Source organism: Silene latifolia, chromosome 11, assembly GCF_048544455.1.
Source record: "Silene latifolia isolate original U9 population chromosome 11, ASM4854445v1, whole genome shotgun sequence".
Taxonomy (NCBI): domain Eukaryota; kingdom Viridiplantae; phylum Streptophyta; class Magnoliopsida; order Caryophyllales; family Caryophyllaceae; genus Silene; species Silene latifolia.
The window spans coordinates 36,794,449-36,814,468 of NC_133536.1; the positions used below are offsets into that span (position 1 = coordinate 36,794,449).

General features: G+C 37.7%; 2 protein-coding genes across 2 annotated transcripts; one reads left to right on the top strand and one right to left on the bottom strand.

Annotated features, from left to right (window-relative positions):
- Nucleotides 1-2,081: 2,081 nt before the first annotated feature.
- On the top strand, nt 2,082-3,409 carry LOC141611526 (uncharacterized). Its single transcript, XM_074430082.1, has one exon. The coding sequence runs from the start codon at nt 2,325-2,327 to the stop codon at nt 3,012-3,014; it is 690 nt and encodes a 229-aa protein (XP_074286183.1). The 5' UTR covers nt 2,082-2,324; the 3' UTR covers nt 3,015-3,409.
- A 2,678-nt stretch (nt 3,410-6,087) lies between these two features.
- On the bottom strand, nt 6,088-14,882 carry LOC141611527 (diaminopimelate decarboxylase 1, chloroplastic-like). Its single transcript, XM_074430083.1, has 7 exons — nt 14,224-14,882; nt 13,712-13,886; nt 12,881-13,030; nt 12,011-12,358; nt 11,711-11,833; nt 11,535-11,624; nt 6,088-6,320 (listed from the first exon to the last, which is right to left on the bottom strand). The coding sequence occupies exons 1-7, from the start codon at nt 14,739-14,741 to the stop codon at nt 6,240-6,242; spliced, it is 1,485 nt and encodes a 494-aa protein (XP_074286184.1). The 5' UTR covers nt 14,742-14,882; the 3' UTR covers nt 6,088-6,239.
- Between the last annotated feature and the right edge of the window lie 5,138 nt (nt 14,883-20,020).

Consider the following 20,020-nt stretch of genomic DNA (forward strand, 5'->3'; position numbering starts at 1 on the left):
ACGCGGTGCCTTTCAATTTTTGAATTTTGCCCGAAATACCCAATTTTTTGTTCCAGAAAACTTCAAGAGGTTATAACTCGTGTTTACGAGTTCAGAAAGTGATAATTTTTTTTTTCAAATCAATTATCTTTCCGAGAACACTATTTGAAAAAAAAAATTATCGTATTTGGATCCCGTGGCTAGGATTTTTTTACGTCAAAGGTTTTTTTACCGAACAAACTTTGAGTGACCATATCTCTTGGTCACGAATTCCAAACTCGACAATTTTTTTTCAAGTCGTAGTTCTCGAAAAGATAATCAATTTGAAAAAAAATCGTCACTTTTTGAGCACGTAAACACGAGTTATAACCTCTTAAAGTTTTCCGGATCAAAAAATTTGGTATTTCGGACAGATCATCAAAGTTCAAGGGCACCGCGTGCATTTTCCGAAAAATTTATACTCCCTCCAATTAATCATAATGATCCCCTTTGAGATGGGCACAATACTTAAGAAAAATGAATAAAAATGAATAAAGGACAAATGTGGGGTTTGTTGATAGAAGAGAGAGATGAATTATTAGGAGTTAAATAAGGAGTTGTGGGGCCAAAACATTAAGGAAAGTAATAAAATAAGAGTAAAAGAGTTGTGTGTGGGGTTTGGCAATAGGAGAGATGGATGAATAAAATAAGAGTAAAAGTTACCAAAAAAAAAGGAAAGGGGAACATTACTTGAATAATCCGTTTCGGGAAAGAGGGGACAATATAGCGAATTGGAGGGAGTATAATTAATCATATAGGCATTACAATATAGGGAAATTCGGATTTCAGATATATTGTCCATAATATCTACGCCTTAACCATCCAATAAGCTTATTCTTCTATAAAATATAAAGTAAAACAGTAAGTCTTACTTACAACCGTTGTAAGTTGTAACGAAGGGGTGGAAAGCACTATCACCCCCAAACAATAAGTCTTGCTTACAACAATAATTGTTCTCTATAACAGCGTTGAGGATGAATATATGCCCGAAACAAGATAAATGTCAAGTTCCTAAAAAAATCAGAGTTTACATAGACATCACTATTTACCATTAAAATTCTTGTTCTGAAGCCTTTAGATTAATTTTACTCGTGAATTAAAGTTAATTAACTTAATAAATCTGAATTAATCTGAATTAAACTGAGTTGAACTACATTTGATGTAGTTGAACTAAAAATTCATATTAACAACATATGTATCCTATACTAAAGATTTCTTGTGCACAAATTAAAAAGTACGGAGACCAAATTATTATCCTAGTATGTACAGTCCGTCTTGCTTGTGACGGTCACAAGCTTGTGACCTCTCACAATCTTTTTCCACTTGCGCCTCCCACTTGCCCCTTATCTCGCGTCACAAGTTTCTGACGGATTTTATCCATCACAAATGAGAATTTGTGTAGTATAATATAGTAATCTCTCTATTTCATTCAATTAACATCGCAAAATGAGTTATAGAAAGGGAATTACGTGCTTATAAGTTGATGCATATTTGTATATCAATATGTAGATTTGAATGTCAATTACATATTATAACCAAATGAATGAAAGGAATACGGATATCCAAAAAGTTAATTCAGCTCAATGCTTCTCACACGGATCTACTATCTTTGAAATGATTGACAAGTAAAATAAAAGGAAACCTATAGTGAAGGTATCTTCTACGAGTATGTAAAATCTAAAAGAAATGGAAGATAATGCACTTATGAAGCAAGTCACAAACCAAAAAGTGAACCAATGTTCATTATTCTATTATACTCCCACTTTACAATTTTAAAAATTAAACCAAAACTACTACTTACTCCTACTTCACTAATCCAATTTCCTTCCATAGCGGATCGATCTGTCTTATTTTATATTTCATCTTGTGCCCTTTTCTCTATTATCTCTTTTTATGACATATCATTAGTTTATTAAAAATGACTACATACCATTTCTATTAGGTAAAGGATAATATGTCGTAAAACAAAAATAATAGAACACTGATAAGACACAAAAGTGAAACAGGCGATCTCAACTCCTTTCTTAACACCTTGGCCTTTAAATAGTCCTCTACTCCATTCTTAACACCTTGGCCTTTAAATAGTCCTCTACTCCACTCACTCCCCTTCCACTTCCAACAAACAATCATAATAACACCCTCCTAAACATCCAAACTCACAACTCATCCAAAAATGTTTTGATCAATTCTTTAAAATCCAAAAATTTTCAAGAAAAAAATCACAATATTTTCAAAAGTTTGCTTGAAGTCTATTTTATTTTGTTATCCTCTCAAAACCCTAGTAGATATATAATATATTAATATAAATGAATCCCTTAGACATCAACCACATCAAAGTAGAGAAGGCAAATGCAATCAAATTAAGGTACCAAAAACTAAGAAAAATCACAAACTTTTTTCGAGTTTTCGAAATTTTTCTTGTTCTTGCAGTAATATCTAGGGTGTCCTTACAATTACCCTTAGCAATATTCAAGCTTTTAAACGAATATTTGAGTAACATATCTCTTATCTTTGCAAGTCCTCAATTTGTGTTTGTTATAGGTAATGTAATAGTGATAGTTCTTTTTATCAATCACGGACATTTCTCCAACAAAGATAACATGAAAACACCCAAAATTTCTACGTATGGCACGACGAATAATACGAGTATTAAGTTGAAGCACAATAATCAGGGGACGGCCGTAACAGAGGAGAACAAGATCATGGCGACGATATTTTCAACACCCGAACATCAAGTTATAAAGATTTATCATAGGAGCAAATCGGAAACAATAACGCGAGAAAAAATGGAGACAAATCCTTGCAATCTACGACGATCAAACACCGAAATTAAGCGGGTGAAGAAGAATTGTAAATGTTGCATTAAAGATGCTAAGGAAAGTCATTACCCTGAAGATCATATGAGTAATGATCAGTTCAGGAGGACTATAGAAGACTTTATTGCTAAGCAACAAAGGTTTTTAAGGGAAGAAGAAGAGGATTTTATAGGGATTTAAGAAAATTATGAAGATATATTACGGACTGGAAAATGAGATGGCGTCAGTGCGTGACCTGACCTGTAGTGAGTACCACCCTCTCATATATAACATGTAGCGTCTATTAATGATGGACCACATAAGGGTATTTGAGAGGGTGACCTCGTAACCGGGGGGCCCTATCATGGTCCTTACGGAATAGTGTCGAGTTAAGGTGGTGATGTTTTGTATAGATGTGTAAGATTTTCTCAGGAAATCAAGTTTTTTGCTTGTTAATTAGTTGTACTATAGTTTGCCTAAACAGGTTTAAGCTTAAGTATATGTGACAAGTTTACTTTTCCTGGCAAATTTCCTAGTAACATGATACTCTTACAATTTTGAATTGAAGTTTGTACACTCCCTCGGTCCCGGTTGTTTACCTTTGTTTTTGGCATAACCATTGGATGACAAATGGAAACTACGAGTATACACATAATGATTGATCGAATTACTTGTCAATAAATATCATTTTCAATATAAAAAGATAAACAAATAAATAAGACGTAAAAAAAAAAGGTAAATGAATAAACAGGATATACTATTACTTGCCCAATGGTGGTTAGAAAATTTGGATGTTTATGCTTAGAAAGTTATCATGTTGATAATTGTTATTTCAGCACCAAAGACGAGTAGATGGAGTATAAAGAATTTTGCTTAAGTGGGGTGGAGTGTGGCTGCTAGAAGCCTATTATTTTGTTGATGGGTTTGTAAATAAGATTTTACAACGGAACCTCGGTAGAATATGAGGGAATGAGATCCGAACCTGCAATTTTTATCAATGTCGTCATTTTAAATCATTTGCTACAGTATAACTTTATTATTTGATCCTGAAATTGAAAAAGAGTAAGGTTGACCCAAATGACGTTCGAGTGACGTGCATTTCATATTCTCAGTGTGTGATACTGTTTATCTATTTAGGCGGGTAAAATAGAAAATACTAGATTTCTCTATGTGAAGTGAAAAGTATTTTTATCTAATAAGTTACATTTTCGTACTAACTCTAGTGATGAAAGAAGGAATTTATAGTGAGGGGAGATCGAGCTAGTTGCAGTGTATCTTGATCAAAGCTTAGACGACAATTGAGGCCGCAGAACTCATGTAGTAGAGGCTTAAGATAAGGTTTCGAGAAGCATAATATACCACTTAATTAGACATCCTTTGGACCTTTTCTGTCTGGTCAGGCTGGTCGTAATGGGAGGAAGAGAGGACAACCCGGTTGTTTTGGACTGAAACTCTCTAAAGTAGTGAATTAAGCATAAGATGTAAAATCTGAAGTTATCTAAAATGAACAGATTAAAATAGAATTAAACTAAACTTATAAAACCCAAAGTGAAGTGAAATTCCGACCAAAATAACAGGCGGCCGAAGAGACACAACTAAGGTAACATAAGAGATATCAATCACCCCTAAGTTTGAGCTACATTCCTATAACTCAAAGTTATATTGCTGATGGCTAGACCAAATAAATTAACCAATCAAATAAACACAACACAGAAGGGCATATCATCATAAAATAATAAGCCACTTACGGAGAATCATGCATGCATCTAACATATTTCTTAAACAAATATTTTAATTAACTTGTGTTAATGAAATAGACTTTACACCTACAGATAATTTAATTATAATTATAAGGGTGTGACTTGTAAATCTAGTATCCACTTTAAACTAATCTCTTCTCTTGATTTTTTTTTTCTCCTGTATGAAGTTGAGAAAAAGATACGGAGTAGGAACCAACTTGTATCGGCGCACTCGATACCTTTGTATGGCCACATCTCCATAAATAGCTCATACAATTGGATATGCAGGGGAAAAGATGTAAATTCTTATTCAGCAAAATGGTGAAATTAGTCTTTATATAGTCCTTGTATACTATACTAGTATACTCCATGATCTTAGGCTCTTAGCTTGTCACATCAAAATCCCAATATTACCTAACAAAACTGACTCGATTCGAATGTCCTGACCAGAATAACCAGTGGCGTAACCAACTTATGAGCAATGGGGTCTTAAAACCCCACAAGTTTTTGTAGATTTACCGTACCGTATACCGGCATATGTACGTTGTACTGATTTTTGACCATACAAGACCACTCTATTTTATGGGTGGTTATTAAATTTACGTTAAGACCCCGCTGATCAAATTTTCTAGCTACGCCACTGTGAAGAACCCGACTCACAGCCGAATTGAGGACTCAAATCTGACTTGAATGTTTATTATCACATACTGACTGTTTTCCCCCAAATAACTTGACAACAACCCACATTTGGCCTGAATTCCTACAAACACTAACAACCCGAACTCGAATTGACCCGACGTGAACTTAACCCGATTGACCTGCTCATCATGTCTAGTCATAATTTGATAAAACTAGGATTTAAAGTTAGTAGAGGTAAAAAATCTCTCTCAAAAGTCAAAACGAACTAGCCATCCATAAAAAGAAATTAGAAATTTCAACTCAAACTTGCGCGCTATGATCGAAACTCTTCTAAAATCGGAATTTACTGATATTTGTTAGCATGTCTTTCCACCAACAATAAAACAAAACAATTAGAAAGTAGAATCCAAGCATATGCTAGTTCTAGATTATTTGGTATGAAGCCAAGATAGTGGAATGGATGCGTAATAGTGAGCATGAACAACAATTCATGACGTAAAAACGTCGGCAAACAAATGGTGGCACATCAATGCTACTCGTATATATTTTGTTCTATAACGAAATATATTCATTTTATTTAATGCTAGAATATGTTCGAATTTTGGGGTATCCATGAGCCATAAAATACCCGGCAAAGAGAATTAAATCAGGAATATTTTGTTCTGCTCATTCTTAATTTCTGACATCACCTCCTGGTAGATGCACCGTGTTGGATCTGCGTGGGCATATAAGCATTTCTTTTGCACTGTATGCCCACATCAAGGAATGTGAATATTAATTCGGTTAATTGAGAGTAGAGCCTCCTCACAATCCGTAAAAATATTCCGTCGTTGAGATGTATTTCCACGTCTCAACTTATTCTTTACGTTTTTAATTCTTCTATGACGAGTGTCGTATGGTCCTGTTGAATGACATTAGATTTCAGAACCTCAAAAATGTCATTTCTACAATTGAACAAAAAAAAATGTCGTTTTTAAAGAAACAAAAAAAAAAGCTACACAAGGTAGATTAGCAAATTATTAGATGGATTGAAGCCGGTAATGGCAGATTAGAGACCAGCAAAGTATCTCATATGGTCTTCGAATGTTTCACCATGGCGGATTTTCGCAATTGACCCATCTTCTTCAACCTAAGACAGTAACAAATTCGGCACAGTTCTTAGTATACAAGTATTTCACACCAGACAAACTTTAATCAATAACCAAGATCAAATTTTCATTAAAGAAGTAAGACCGTATGTCTCAATTGCGAAACAAGCCCAAAGCACCACAGTTCCAAAGTGATTAGCCAAGCACATCGTCAGTGAACTTTTGAACCACAAAGACTTTGGAAAGACGGTGCCTCACTGGTTATCGAGACACCAATTTTCTATACCCATTAATGTGTTTTTCGTAACCTCTTTATTTTTGATCATGTGAGTAGGATGGCTCTCAAGTCTAGAATCTAAAATGCGCAAGTTGCTATCTAGATACAAACTCGAAAACAGAAGAATAGTATTTCACAAATAACATGACTATGAAACTTGACAACATCAAACTGCCCTGTTTGCACCAAAAAAAAAAAAAAAAAAAGAAATCTGCAACCACCATAAATCAGGGTTCTATTTACCGTTCACTTATTGAGGAGTCGTTTGGTTCAACAAGTTGGAATGGAATGGAATGGAATGGAGTTTGATAGTATAGTAGTATGGGGTTCTAAATCCATACTTGCCTAATCTTGTTTGGTTCACCATAAATTATAGAAGGGGGAAATGGAGTTTGAATCCAAGGTAGGAAGGTGGGTATGGGATTCCAAGGGGTTGGGGTGGAGTTAGAATCCATTGGGTATCTAACTCCATTCCAAATCACCCAACCAAACACTAGAATGGATTAGAATGGATTGAATCCATTCCAATCCATTCCAAAAGCTCCAACCAAACACCCCCTGAAATTGATGTGAATCGCAAGCGGAAGTCTTAACTTGTACTAGCAAATAGACGAAGGATCCGAATGCACTAGGTGCAACCCGATCAATCCGTATATTCGTAGCGAGATTTGAATGAAAAGGAAGGGATATTTGTCGTAGCTAGACCTATAGCTACGCCAATGGGTGAATTGTTTGATACTCGTCAAACAATCCGACTTAAACTTAGGATCACGTCCCTCGTTCAAGCAAGGTGCGAAATCGCGTTTCGACCTCTTAAGCCAAACTACTCGTGTAACAACACAAGAAGACAAGACAAGTTTTAGAGAATACTCTCAAGTTTTTACTTCAAACTTGGATGATAAACAAATGAGGACTACAAGCCTTATATAGGCCGAAATCCTTGATGCCCAAGGCTAGTCTTTAATGCCTTGTTGTGAATTCTAGGCTATGTGGAAGAACTAGGCAAGACTAAACCAAAAACTAGGTAAGACCTTTGTAAAAACTAGGCTATGACAAAAACTAGGTGAGCTTATTCCATGCATTTGGTCTTGCCCATTTTCGAGGTCCATCCCTTGCTCCACACGGTTTTACCCGTCCCATCAAGGGGTGATCATGCACTTTTCTCGACTCTTATTCGAACCGATCCATGCTTGGTGACTCGGGTTGTCTTGGTTGCTTGTTTCGAGAATTATTTCATCAAGATGATTCGTATTCACATCAATTCCTCCCCCTTTGAAAGGAATTGTCCTCAATTCTTGCCTAAGTATGCCGGGATCAAAGATGAATATTATAAATCCGAACAAGCCCGAACACGTAGTCGAATCATCTTTGATGCCACCGGGATCAAAACAAATTTGGAAGTTAGATTCAAACTTGATTAAGAACATGAAGCAGTTTACGCACCTCGTTGATCTCTTCTTCTGCTCATCATCTTCAATGTAGTTTTTATGTTTATCCCTCTGCGGTGATTTGAATTTGTAATGAGTATTGTCAATCACAACCATTTTGTGCCATCTTTGCTTTTGCCTTACTTTCTTGTGATTTCCTTCCCACCACCTTCCATGCACAATTCTACCAAAATCCAAATAATGGTTGCTCGAAGCAACAAGATCATCATGAGCTCCCATGAAAATTGACTTCAATAAGAAATTAGAGTTCCCACCATGTAGCTTCTCATCAATGTATTTATCAATTGGTGATCAATACGGTTCTTTCACTTGAGAATCAAAATTAATGTGATCGCCTCCTGGTAGGACCTCCACCCATTCGGCATGTCTTGAATTCAAATTCTGCTGCCTGTTAATGTAGATCGCATAGAACTCTTTGTCGTACGGAGGGTAGTTGAGTCTAGCACCACCAAGCTTCTCGGAAAAGTATGCGATGGGCTTCTTTCCTCGTACCAACACGACACCAATTCCAATACTGCTGGCGTCACACTCCACCTCAAATGGTTGGGTAAAATCTGGAAGTGCCAACAACGGTGCCTCGCAAAACTCTTGAATTATCGTCTCGAAGGCCCTTTGAGCGGCCGCGGTCCATACAAATGCTCCTTTCTTTAAACACTCGGTGATGGGACTAGTGATGGTACTAAAGTTCCGAATAAACCTTCGATAAAACGAAGCAAGTCCACGAAATGACTGGACTTCCGTGATGGACTTAGGGGTAGGCCACGACTTGATTGCCTCAATTTTGGTTTGATCAACCGGAACCCCCTCTTTAGATACCATATAGTCAAGAAAGATGACACTCTCGACCCACCACGACCACTTCTCCTTCTTTTCATAGAGTTTCTGCCCTCGAAGTATGTCGAACACCTCTCGAAGGTGTAGGAAATGTTCTTCCTCGCCGATCAGTACCACAAAATGTCATCCAAATAGACGACAACAAATCTGCTCAAGAAAGGTTTGAGTACCTCGTTCATGAGTCGCATAAAAGTACTTGGAGCATTGGTCAATCCGAATGGCATGACGGTCCACTCGTACAACCCATGTCTAGTCTTGAACGTGGCTTTCCACTTATCCCTTTCTCTCATTCGCATCTGGTGATAATCACTAGGAGAAGTCGATCTTAGAAAAGATCTCGGACTCATGTAACTCATCAAGCATGTCGTTAAGCCTTGGGGTAGGAAAACGATATTTGATAGTTATGTTGGTCATGGCTTGACTATCAATGCACATTCGCCACGTCCCATCCTTCTTTGGGACAAGTAGAGTAGGGACGGCACATGGAATTAGGTTTTCATGAACATAGCCTCGATCCATTAGCTCCTCCATTTGTCGTTGCAACTCTTTTGTTTCCATTGGGTTGCATCGATCGGCCGCTTTGTTCGGTAACGAAGCTTTGGGAATGAGATCAATTTGGCGTTCGATCCCTCTAATAGATGGTAAACCAGTGGGTAGTTCCTTGGGAAAGACATCCCTGAATTCCTCATCCGAGTTTGGCACAAGATTAAGATTATCTTGAGTTGCATCGTCATAACTTGTATGATCACTTTCTTCCATGAGAGTTTCATCATAAACTTCTTCCAATTCTTCATCAAAAACAATTGGTAGATTTGGATCAAATAAAGAAGTACCTCCCGCATGAGGTTCATCCAAGTTGGCAAATATGTCATCTTCAATCACATCTTTAATTTGATCATTATCACTCAATGGCTCTATAATCTCGTCCTTTTCTCTTTCTTCGAAATTGAACGCATCACTCAATCGTTCCTCCTTATCAAACATCTCCTCCCGATAAGCAACAGCGTCTCTCAAGGTATTCAATCGTTCATTTGGACACGCGCTTTGATAGTGCCCAAACCCCGGATACTTTAAACATCGTACTTTGGAGAGACTTGTTTCCTTAGAATCGGGCGTTCTTGCCGTGGAACTAGGGGTGGCAGCCGACTTGGGTTCACCAACACTACTCGTCGGACTCCCTTGTTTGAGATTGGCGATCTTACGATAAGTCATAAGCGTATAAGTTGCTGGAACATATTTCTTACGCAACTTGCGTTTAAGAGAATCCCAAGATGATAATTTCTTTTTTCCAGCGCGAGCACGCCTTGCTTTCAAACTCTCGTACCATAGTGAAGCCCCTCCACTAAGTCTTCGAATAGCGTACTTGCAGCATTTCGCGTCATCCAGGTCCTTGAACTCAAACATCCGTTCAATTTTCCTCTCCCATTCGAGGTAATCCTCGGGATCCGTGCCTCCCACAAACTCGGGTAGTTCACTTACTTTGAATTCTTCTCGACTTTGTTCACCTCGACGTGGTGTTCCACGTGGACTAAGTTCCGAAAGATTTTGTAGTGCTTCTATAAGACTTTGAAGGAAATTAGGATTGTTGGGATCCATATTTTTTTTTTTTTGATGAATAGTACCGTGAACAGTACTGGACGTGAACAGTAACTTTTTTTTTTTTGCGAAGAAATCAAGACCCTTGGATCGTCTCGATTAATGGAAATCAAGAGCCGAAGCTCTGATACCACAATTGATGTGAATCGCAAGCGGAAGTCTTAACTTGTACTAGCAAATAGACGAAGGATCCGAATGCACTAGGTGCAACCCGATCAATCCGTATATTCGTAGCGAGATTTGAATGAAAAGGAAGGGATATTTGTCGTAGCTAGACCTATAGCTACGCCAATGGGTGAATTGTTTGATACTCGTCAAACAATCCGACTTAAACTTAGGATCACGTCCCTCGTTCAAGCAAGGTGCGAAATCGCGTTTCGACCTCTTAAGCCAAACTACTCGTGTAACAACACAAGAAGACAAGACAAGTTTTAGAGAATACTCTCAAGTTTTTACTTCAAAATTGGATGATAAACAAATGAGGACTACAAGCCTTATATAGGCCGAAATCCTTGATGCCCAAGGCTAGTCTTTAATGCCTTGTTGTGAATTCTAGGCTATGTGGAAGAACTAGGCAAGACTAAACCAAAAACTAGGTAAGACCTTTGTAAAAACTAGGCTATGACAAAAACTAGGTGAGCTTATTCCATGCATTTGGTCTTGCCCATTTTCGAGGTCCATCCCTTGCTCCACACGGTTTTACCCGTCCCATTGGCGGGTGATCATGCACTTTTCTCGACTCTTATTCGAACCGATCCATGCTTGGTGACTCGGGTTGTCTTGGTTGCTTGTTTCGAGAATTATTTCATCAAGATGATTCGTATTCACATCAGAAATTCTCTCTCAGTGTACCAGATTCTTCCACGGCCTCCCACCAATATCTTTTTTTTTAAAAAAAAATAACCTTCTCGAGGATGAGTAAGTGGTGGGGCTAATTTTGATATCTTATTGATGATAGAAATAAATGAGAGAGTTTAAAAAAAAAAAAAAAAAAAAAAACTATGGTAGTTTCGTAGGTTACTTCCAGAAACAGGGAAAAACATTTGCTAAATGAGGGCACCAAGAAAATAATATGACCATGAATACATAATAAATCATACCCAGTACTCAGGTGGCCGCATCTTGAGATTGTAGGTGGAAGCCATGCTCATGCAATAGGCACCTGCATCGTGAACTACCAATCCAGTTCCCTGCAAGTTTCAAATACTAGAACTATGAATTCATAATCTTGTGTTTTACATTAAAGCAGCTAGTAACATTAAGCCAAGAATATTACCCTTGGAGGAGTGGGTAACTTGCGTTCCTTCCCCAAGAAATCTGCCGATTCACAGACCGGGCCCACCACATCAAAGGTGGATACCTCAGCATCTGCTGGAACTGGAGATACCAGCTCTATATGCTGCAAAAAAAAAAAAAAATACCAGCACTTAATACACCACCGACAAGAAATCATAATTTCAACCAAAATTGGGGTTATTAACATATAAATAAATGAGAATAAGTATAAAGAAGAATTACAAGACCCAATGCATGAGTTGCCTTTAAATTGATGAGAACATTTTCACAAAGAACTTACTTGATAAGCATCATACAGACTTGGACGGATAAGTTCTGCCATGCTCCCGTCAATCACAATAAAATTCTTGGTGCCGTTAGTTTTGACGCCAGTGACGCGATTAACCAGGCAACAAGTGTTTGCTATGAGTGATCTCCCAGGTTCAATGATAAGGTTGAGATTTCGTGATAGGACAAGTTCTCGAACTGTGTCAATTAGATCTCTAGGTGTTGGTAGAACAGCGCCTGCGTGATAGTAGTCTATGCCCAAGCCACCACCAATATTCAAGTAGCTAATTTCAAAACCTTGATCACGAATTTGGTCAATGTAGTTCACCATAAGTACAGCAGCATCCCTGAATATATCAACCTGAAATAGGCAACGGGGGAGTAAGAAAAGGTTTTTAAAACTGTTACACTATCAATATTCCCTTCATCCCATTTATATTGTACTCATTCGACAAATTGTTTGCGATGTATGATTTACAAATACTAATTTTACACGAGTATCACTTATAAATAGCTATGATTATCATACATTGTTACAAATTGTACATCAAAGTTGACCACAGAAATTTACTGGGGACAATATGCATGGGGTAGAAGGGGAGCTTAACACAGGATAAGGAAATAAAAAATTTGACATTAAAAATCGACAAACATTATTATCCTCCGGTGGTCTCAATGAGAACTATGACACACATAAGATAGAAACGGCTAGCTGAGTACACGGCTGTAAAGTGTAAAATGGGCAAATGAGACATCAGTGATACTTGACAGTCTAAGTTCCAGAAGATCATCATATATATTCAAGTGCATGCAGGGAATCATTCTTGTAATGCAACACCTAGACAAATTTACGATTTACCAGTATGAGGTGACTTGCCTATACCTTGGTAATTGTCGACCCAAGATGGCAATGTGCTCCGACCAGCTTCAGCTCATTAGGATGTGCCTTGACAGCATTTAGAAACCACTGTAATTTCTCGTTTCGAATTCCAAATTTTGAGCTTTTGTTTCCGGTGGCAACATAAGGATGGACCTATAAATGACAAGCAATACTTAACAGTATGTAAGAAATCAAATAAAAAGGCACTAAGATACATTTTGTTATTCCACAAATGTTCAACTTCCTATGAGAAACTTCACCCCAGCATCGATGGATCATCAACATTCAAACCCCAAACTCCGGGCGATAAATACTCTTCATTTCTAACTAAAAATAATAACCATGTCCTCCACGATGCTGCCCGATGCTCGGATATGGATGAGTGATAATTGCACGTAATGTGGCGAGAAGTCTATGAAAAATGATTAACTAGCACAAGGGAGATGCAGAAATACGTATATATATTTCACAATCTCACCCACATTAGTCAGCTTGCTTTTACAAGCTGGATAACACAAGCTGCCAGCCTAGTGGGAGAAGCGAGATAGGAAACGATTTAGGGAAGGAAACAGGGATCACATTATGAAAACGAGCGTGTCCTAAAATACTCAAGGAAACAAAGGAAGAGATGAAGCAGTAAAGCAAATCACAGAAATGGCAAGGCAGAGTTCGCTGAGAATAGGGTTCCAGTTTTCCAGCTTCCTCAGTGTAAAAATTCTAACCTATCCTTTCTGACTTCAAGTCTCCAAGCACTTTTATTATCTACCATCTTAGGATTTTGGAACCATGTATGTATTACGGAGTAAGGAACAGCACAACTGCACAATAACATACCTGAGGATCAACATCGGGATTGATACGTAGCAAGACATTGACTCTCTTTCCTGAGATTTTAGCAGCTGAAACAATATTGTCCAAGTCAAATTCACTATCAACATTCACAAAAACACCACTTTCAGCAGCTAACACTAAATCATCCAGCAGCTTCCCATTTCCATTGAAGATACACCTGTCCATCAAGATATCAACTCAGAAAGATGAACACGCTACAGCGATTCAAACTGCAAGCTAAACACTTATCTTTACACAAAACCCATCATGCACTCAAAACGCTTTATCAGCTAAGCTAGCTAATATTCCATAAATACAATTGAACAACAAAACAGCATGTATTTTACACAATGTCCCAACTTAAATGACACATAGCATAGACCAGCTTAAGACGGTCTCAAATGAGATTTTGCAGACGAAAACAACATGATCAAAAAAGAAAGAATCATACTTAGTAGGATCAAATCCAGCAGCTAAAGCGAAGGAAAACAACATGATCAAAACAGAAATCATACTTAGTAGGATCAAAACCAGCAGCTAAAGCGAGGCGAAGCTCATTACCACTAACAAGAACAGCACCACAACCCAAACCCCTCAAATGCTCCAAAATCTTGAAATTATTATTAGCCTTAATAGCATAACCAATAATAGGAGATTTCAAACCTAATAAAGCATCTTTATAAGCCTCAACATTTCTAGTAATCTGGGGTTTACTATACAAATAAAAGGGTCTTTTTTCAACATTATCCATAACATCTTCAACCTTAATTCCCTCACAATACAAATACCCATCTTCCTTTTTAGAGAAACAGTGGTTGAAATTAGGGTTTTCTGATAAATTGGGATCTAAAGTTGCAGTATTTTGGGGATGAAGGGCTTTGAGGGTTAAGTAGGGTTTTTTTGGGGTTAAATTGTAGGGTTTTTGATTATTTGGGAAGGTGATGAAGGTGGTTTTGGGGAGAATTGGGGATTTAGGGTTTTGGAGTTTAGGGTTTAAGGTTGTTGAGTGTGAGAGTAGGTGGGTGACCGCCATTGTTGCAGAGGTTTGAGGTTAGTTGAAAGTGGAAACGCAGTAGAGTTTGACAATTCAGTGTTTTATATGGTGGTTTTATGGTTTGTGGGATTCGAACTCCAGATGTTGGAAACTCTCTTGGAAGTGATAATGATGATCGGCAGATTATTAGTTGGGCCGGGACAAATTAACGTAAAATACTCGTATAAATCTTAGTTGAGCCAATTATCCGTGCAAATTAAAACTTTTTTTTTTGGTACAAATGAAGGTCGAACCCCGAAAGCTAAGGAACTACCACACGGGGGAAAGTCACCCCAAGAATATCCTCGCGCAGTATCGTACGAAGCTCTGGCAAAGGTAGATTGACTATAGTGACATCAAAGCTTGGATTAACTTCTTGGTTTGCTACCCAATCCGCCGCTCGATTAGCTTCTCGGTAACTGTGCTCTAGTTTTACCGACCAATTGCTATACAAAAAATAAGGTCCTTACATATTTAACCAAAGCACGGAGACTATTGTTAGTTAACTGATCCTCTTTGATGAGTCGAATACATGGCTTATTGTCCATGTGAATAAGAAGCTTGTCAATGTTTAATTGTTTAGCTCTTTCCAATCCCGACACCAACGCCAAAAGTTCAGCCCGCATTGATGAAAAAAATCTGCACGAAAAGTAATAGGACTCAATGAAATTTCTCGTTTCATCCCGAGATATACCTCCACTCCCTGCTTGTCCCGGGTTGCCTTTGGAAGCTTCGTCGGTATTTAAAAGTGTTCAACCATGCGGCGGAGGGTGCCATCTAATAAACACTTCCATCTTGCCCATACCCAGTTTTGGAATGAATAAAGAGAAACATCAAAAACTTGTTTCGAAACTGTGAATTGATGAAACAAGAATCCAGCAGGATCGATGGGGTTGTCTACGTCATGGCCAATGTGAAACAGTGAAGACGAAGAGAATTGATTGTGAATGATTTCTTATTATTCATTCATACGATATGAGGTGCATATATACAGGAAGAAAAAGATACACAAGATCTTCTAATAAGGCAACTAACAACAATGAAAACGATCTCCTAATCTACTTGCCTAAGATACAAATATACGTCTTGCATAACAAGTTTACTATATACATTCTCGGAATAATATCTTTCAATATTATTTCTTTCACTCCCCCCTCAAGTTGGAGCACTTGGCAGTCCAAGTCCCAACTTGTACTGCAAATGTTCGAACGCGTCACCTCCTAGCGCTTTAGTGAAAAGATCTGCGATTTGCTTATTGCTTTTGACATGAAACGTGCGTATAGTATTATCGACTAGATATTGTCGAACAAAATGACAATCGATTCTTAGCAATATGAATGGCGGCCTGATTATCCCAATACAACCTCATAGGCCTCAAATGAAACACACCCAATGAAGCAAGAAACGATTTTAACCATATCAATTCACTCGTGGCTGCACCCATTGCCCGATATTCGGGTTCCGCCGTCGACTTAGCCACTGTCACTTGCTTCTTTGCCTTCCAAGACACCGGTGATTGCCCCAATGACACAAAATAACCGCTCAAAGATCGTCTTGTCAAAGGATAACTCGCATAATCGGAGTCACAATAGCCACGCAACTGTAAATCCGCGTCTTTCTTGAGCATTATCCCTTTACTCAGATTCAATTTAATGTAACGAACCACCCGTAACGCTGCTTCCCAATGTTCTTTACGAGGTTCATTATCAAATTGCGACAATGTGTGTACCGAGTAAACCAAGTCAGGTCGCGTGATTGTGAGGTAAACTAATCTGTCAATTAGCCTCCTATATTTCATCACATCCTTTAACCCATATCCGGATGCTAAAGCTAGGCGATCATGTTGCTGCATTGGAGTATGTGCCGGTTTTGATCCTTTCATACCCGTCTCTTCTATGATACCCAAGGCATACTTTCGTTGATTTAGAAACAATCCTCCTGTACCGTGGGCTACTTCGATCCCTAGAAAATATTTGAGGCGTCCCAAATCTTTAATGCCAAAGCTTTTGTTGAGGAAATTCTTGAATGAACCACACGCTGCAGTATCGTTGCTAACAACGATCATATCATCCACGTATACTAGAACGCCAATGAAAAAGCCCCCTTTATTGTATGTAAACAATGAATAATCCGCTAATGACTGAACAAAACCGTACCTTTTTAATGAAGTCGTTGGCTTAGCGAACCAATTCCGGGAAGCTTGTTTTAAACCATAAATCGACTTCAATAATTGACATACTTTGCCTTCTCCCTTCTTCTCAAAACCTTGTGGAATTTTCATGTATACTTCTTCTTCTTCTAAGTCTCCGTGTAAAAACGCATTATTGACATCTAGTTGCTCAATTATCCACCTCTTAGCTACCGCCACTGCAAGCAGGCACCGCACGCTGGTCATCTTGGCTACGGGTGCGTAGGTCTAATGGTAATCCACTCCTTCAACTTGGGTGAATCCTTGAGCGACTAGTCGGGCCTTGTACCTCTCCACGGTCCCATTTGCCTTGTATTTAACCTTATAAACCCATTTACAACCAATGGGTTTCTTTCCTTTTGGCAATGAGACTAGCTTCTAAGTCCCATTTTTCTCCAAAGCTTAAGAACAATATCAAAGTTGATATTCGCCTATCAGTTGCGCCCAAGACGATATGAGATATGCCCTTGTTCTTATGCTAGAATCGATCCCTCAAATTTTCTGTAAAATTAGGGTTTTGTGTTTTGTTGAGATGAGAGGCAAGAATGAGTTGAAAAATTAGGTTAGAAAATTTACTCCTCTCTTCCTCTTAAACCGTGTATGAGGGAAGATTAGGGTGGATTTTTATTCTCCTAATTTTCGGCCCAAATACCGAAATAATAAGGAGTATAATTTCCTTATTTTCGGTTATTCCAAAAATGCATAAAATGTGTTAAATATAAATTGTCATTAGTGAGGATCGATCCCATAACCTCTTGGTTTGAGTACCCTTACTATTACCACTATGACACATTCATCTTGTTGATTAAATATAACCGATTACATTTAATTACGAATTAACATATTAATTCGTCCAAGCTTAACATTATATACATTAATTAAATACAACTTATTATATTCAGTTTACGAATTGACAGTTAATTCGTCTCTGCTAATATTATTTAATCGGCATTAAATAATCGTCCCATCAACACATTGACTAACTGTTTAGTCATATAAGGCATCAATGTGATTACATTTCCATAACCACATCTCTCAAACACATCCTTTAGGTGTGACTTTTAGGGACCAGTTGATCACCGTCATCTGTATGATAATAACGTCAAACTTTCTAGCAAGCCAACCGTTATTAGGTAATCATTAATGAACTGATTAAATACGAAGTATACCCTTGTGAACCTGTAAGAGATTTACAAATGTTATCACACTAATTTGTGGAGGACACAAGCTCCAACACCCTCAACATCATCGTTGCTCAAATCAGAAAATACCAGGCTATCTTCATTTAAACAATTTTCTAATGCACCACTTTTGTTGTGTAAATTACCTTCATTACCCGGTGCATAATACGGAAAAACATGTTCGAAAAAAACTATATCATGGGATAAAAACATTCATCTTTCCCTTAAGTCATATACCTTCCATCCCTTCTTGCTATGTGGATAACCCAAAAACATACACCGCTTGCCCCGTTCCCCAAATTTGTCTCGTGGCTTGTCTTTACTGTGTGATGAGAATTGAGTTGATGAGAATGTTAGAATATGAATATGGAGAATATTCGGTCACCGAAGAAGGTGGCTCAAGGATTGTTGTTGTTGCCGTCTTAGTTTGATGGTGGCAGTGTGGTGGGGTCTTTGAAGGTAAGGATTTTTTTGGAGAGGTGATCGAAGAGGGTGATACTGTTGTTGCATTGTTGCTGCGGATTATGACATTTTGGTTTTGATTCAAGTTTTGATTGTTCTGGATTGATTTTACATCTTTAGTTTGTTATGCAGGTTAAGACAATTATTTATTTGCAGGGTTTGATTTTCCATTAATAAGGTTGGAATTGAGAGAAGAAGAGAAAAGAGGATAGGAGAATGGAGGGAGTAGGCGTCGGAGGAGTGGACGTATGAGAATTGTTAATAGTTCGGATTATTATGAGATTGAATATAGTTGAGAGTATTATAAAAAGGTCACTCATAGTGTAAATTCGGATTATGCGAAAAAACTAAGATGTTTATTAACCCTTAAAAACATAAGGTAACCTGTTGTTTAGGTTGTCGGTCACTCTAGTGTGTTCTGGGAAGGAAGGGGTGATAGGAGGGATTAAATTCGAATTACTTAAAGGATGAAGTAATTTAAGCAGGCCACCCATATGATGGATTATTCATATGAAATAACCCTAAAGTATATTATGCTACTACTATTAAAAGATACAATTATTATCTTCAGATTTAGACTAGTATAAATGCGATATCCTTGTAATTGTTTCAGACACGAGCGATTATCAATAATACGACAATTACTCTTATGCAATTTTCCCTCTTCTATTCTAATACAATGGTTGAAATTAGGGTTTTCTAATAAATTAGGATCTAAAGTTGCATTCTTTTGGGGATGAAGGGCTTTGAGGGTTAAGTAGGGTTTTTTGGGGTTAAATTGTAGGGTTTTTGATTATTTGGGAAGGTGATTGATAAGTATAATTTTATTGTCATTTTACCCCATATTTAATCCTTTATTTGACTCGAATTTTGTGCCCTTCAATCGACTTAATAGCTCATTTATTTACTAATTTATAATAATTAACCGTCTTAATCATATTTAATATTTAGTCGTATTATTATTATAATATTCGTATTAATATTATTTTATTAATTTAATGTGTAGGTGAGACGGGAAAGTAAGGCTGAGTAATGAGACGGGTTGAGACGGAATCAAATTGAAAAGTTGAGACTTGGAATACTCATTAAAGCAAAAGTCAAAGTTGACCATTTGACTTTACCAAAGTCAAATCCGTCCCCTTTATCTTCATCATTCACCACCTTCACCATTTTTGGCCCATCACCATGTTTCATCATCACCACGACCACCATTCATCAACAGCACCATTTTCGTGCAACATCCGCATCTCCATTTTCGACCTCCTCTTCACTTACACCTTAAACAGTCGCACATCCATCATCACCATCCCATTTCACCCCTGCATCATCACTACAACAAACCACCATTGTTCCTGCACTCCAACATCAAGCAACCCAAACACGCAAATTCGGAACCGGAACCCGATTCCAAATTGTAGCCATCATCTCGTCACCATTAATACCATTTA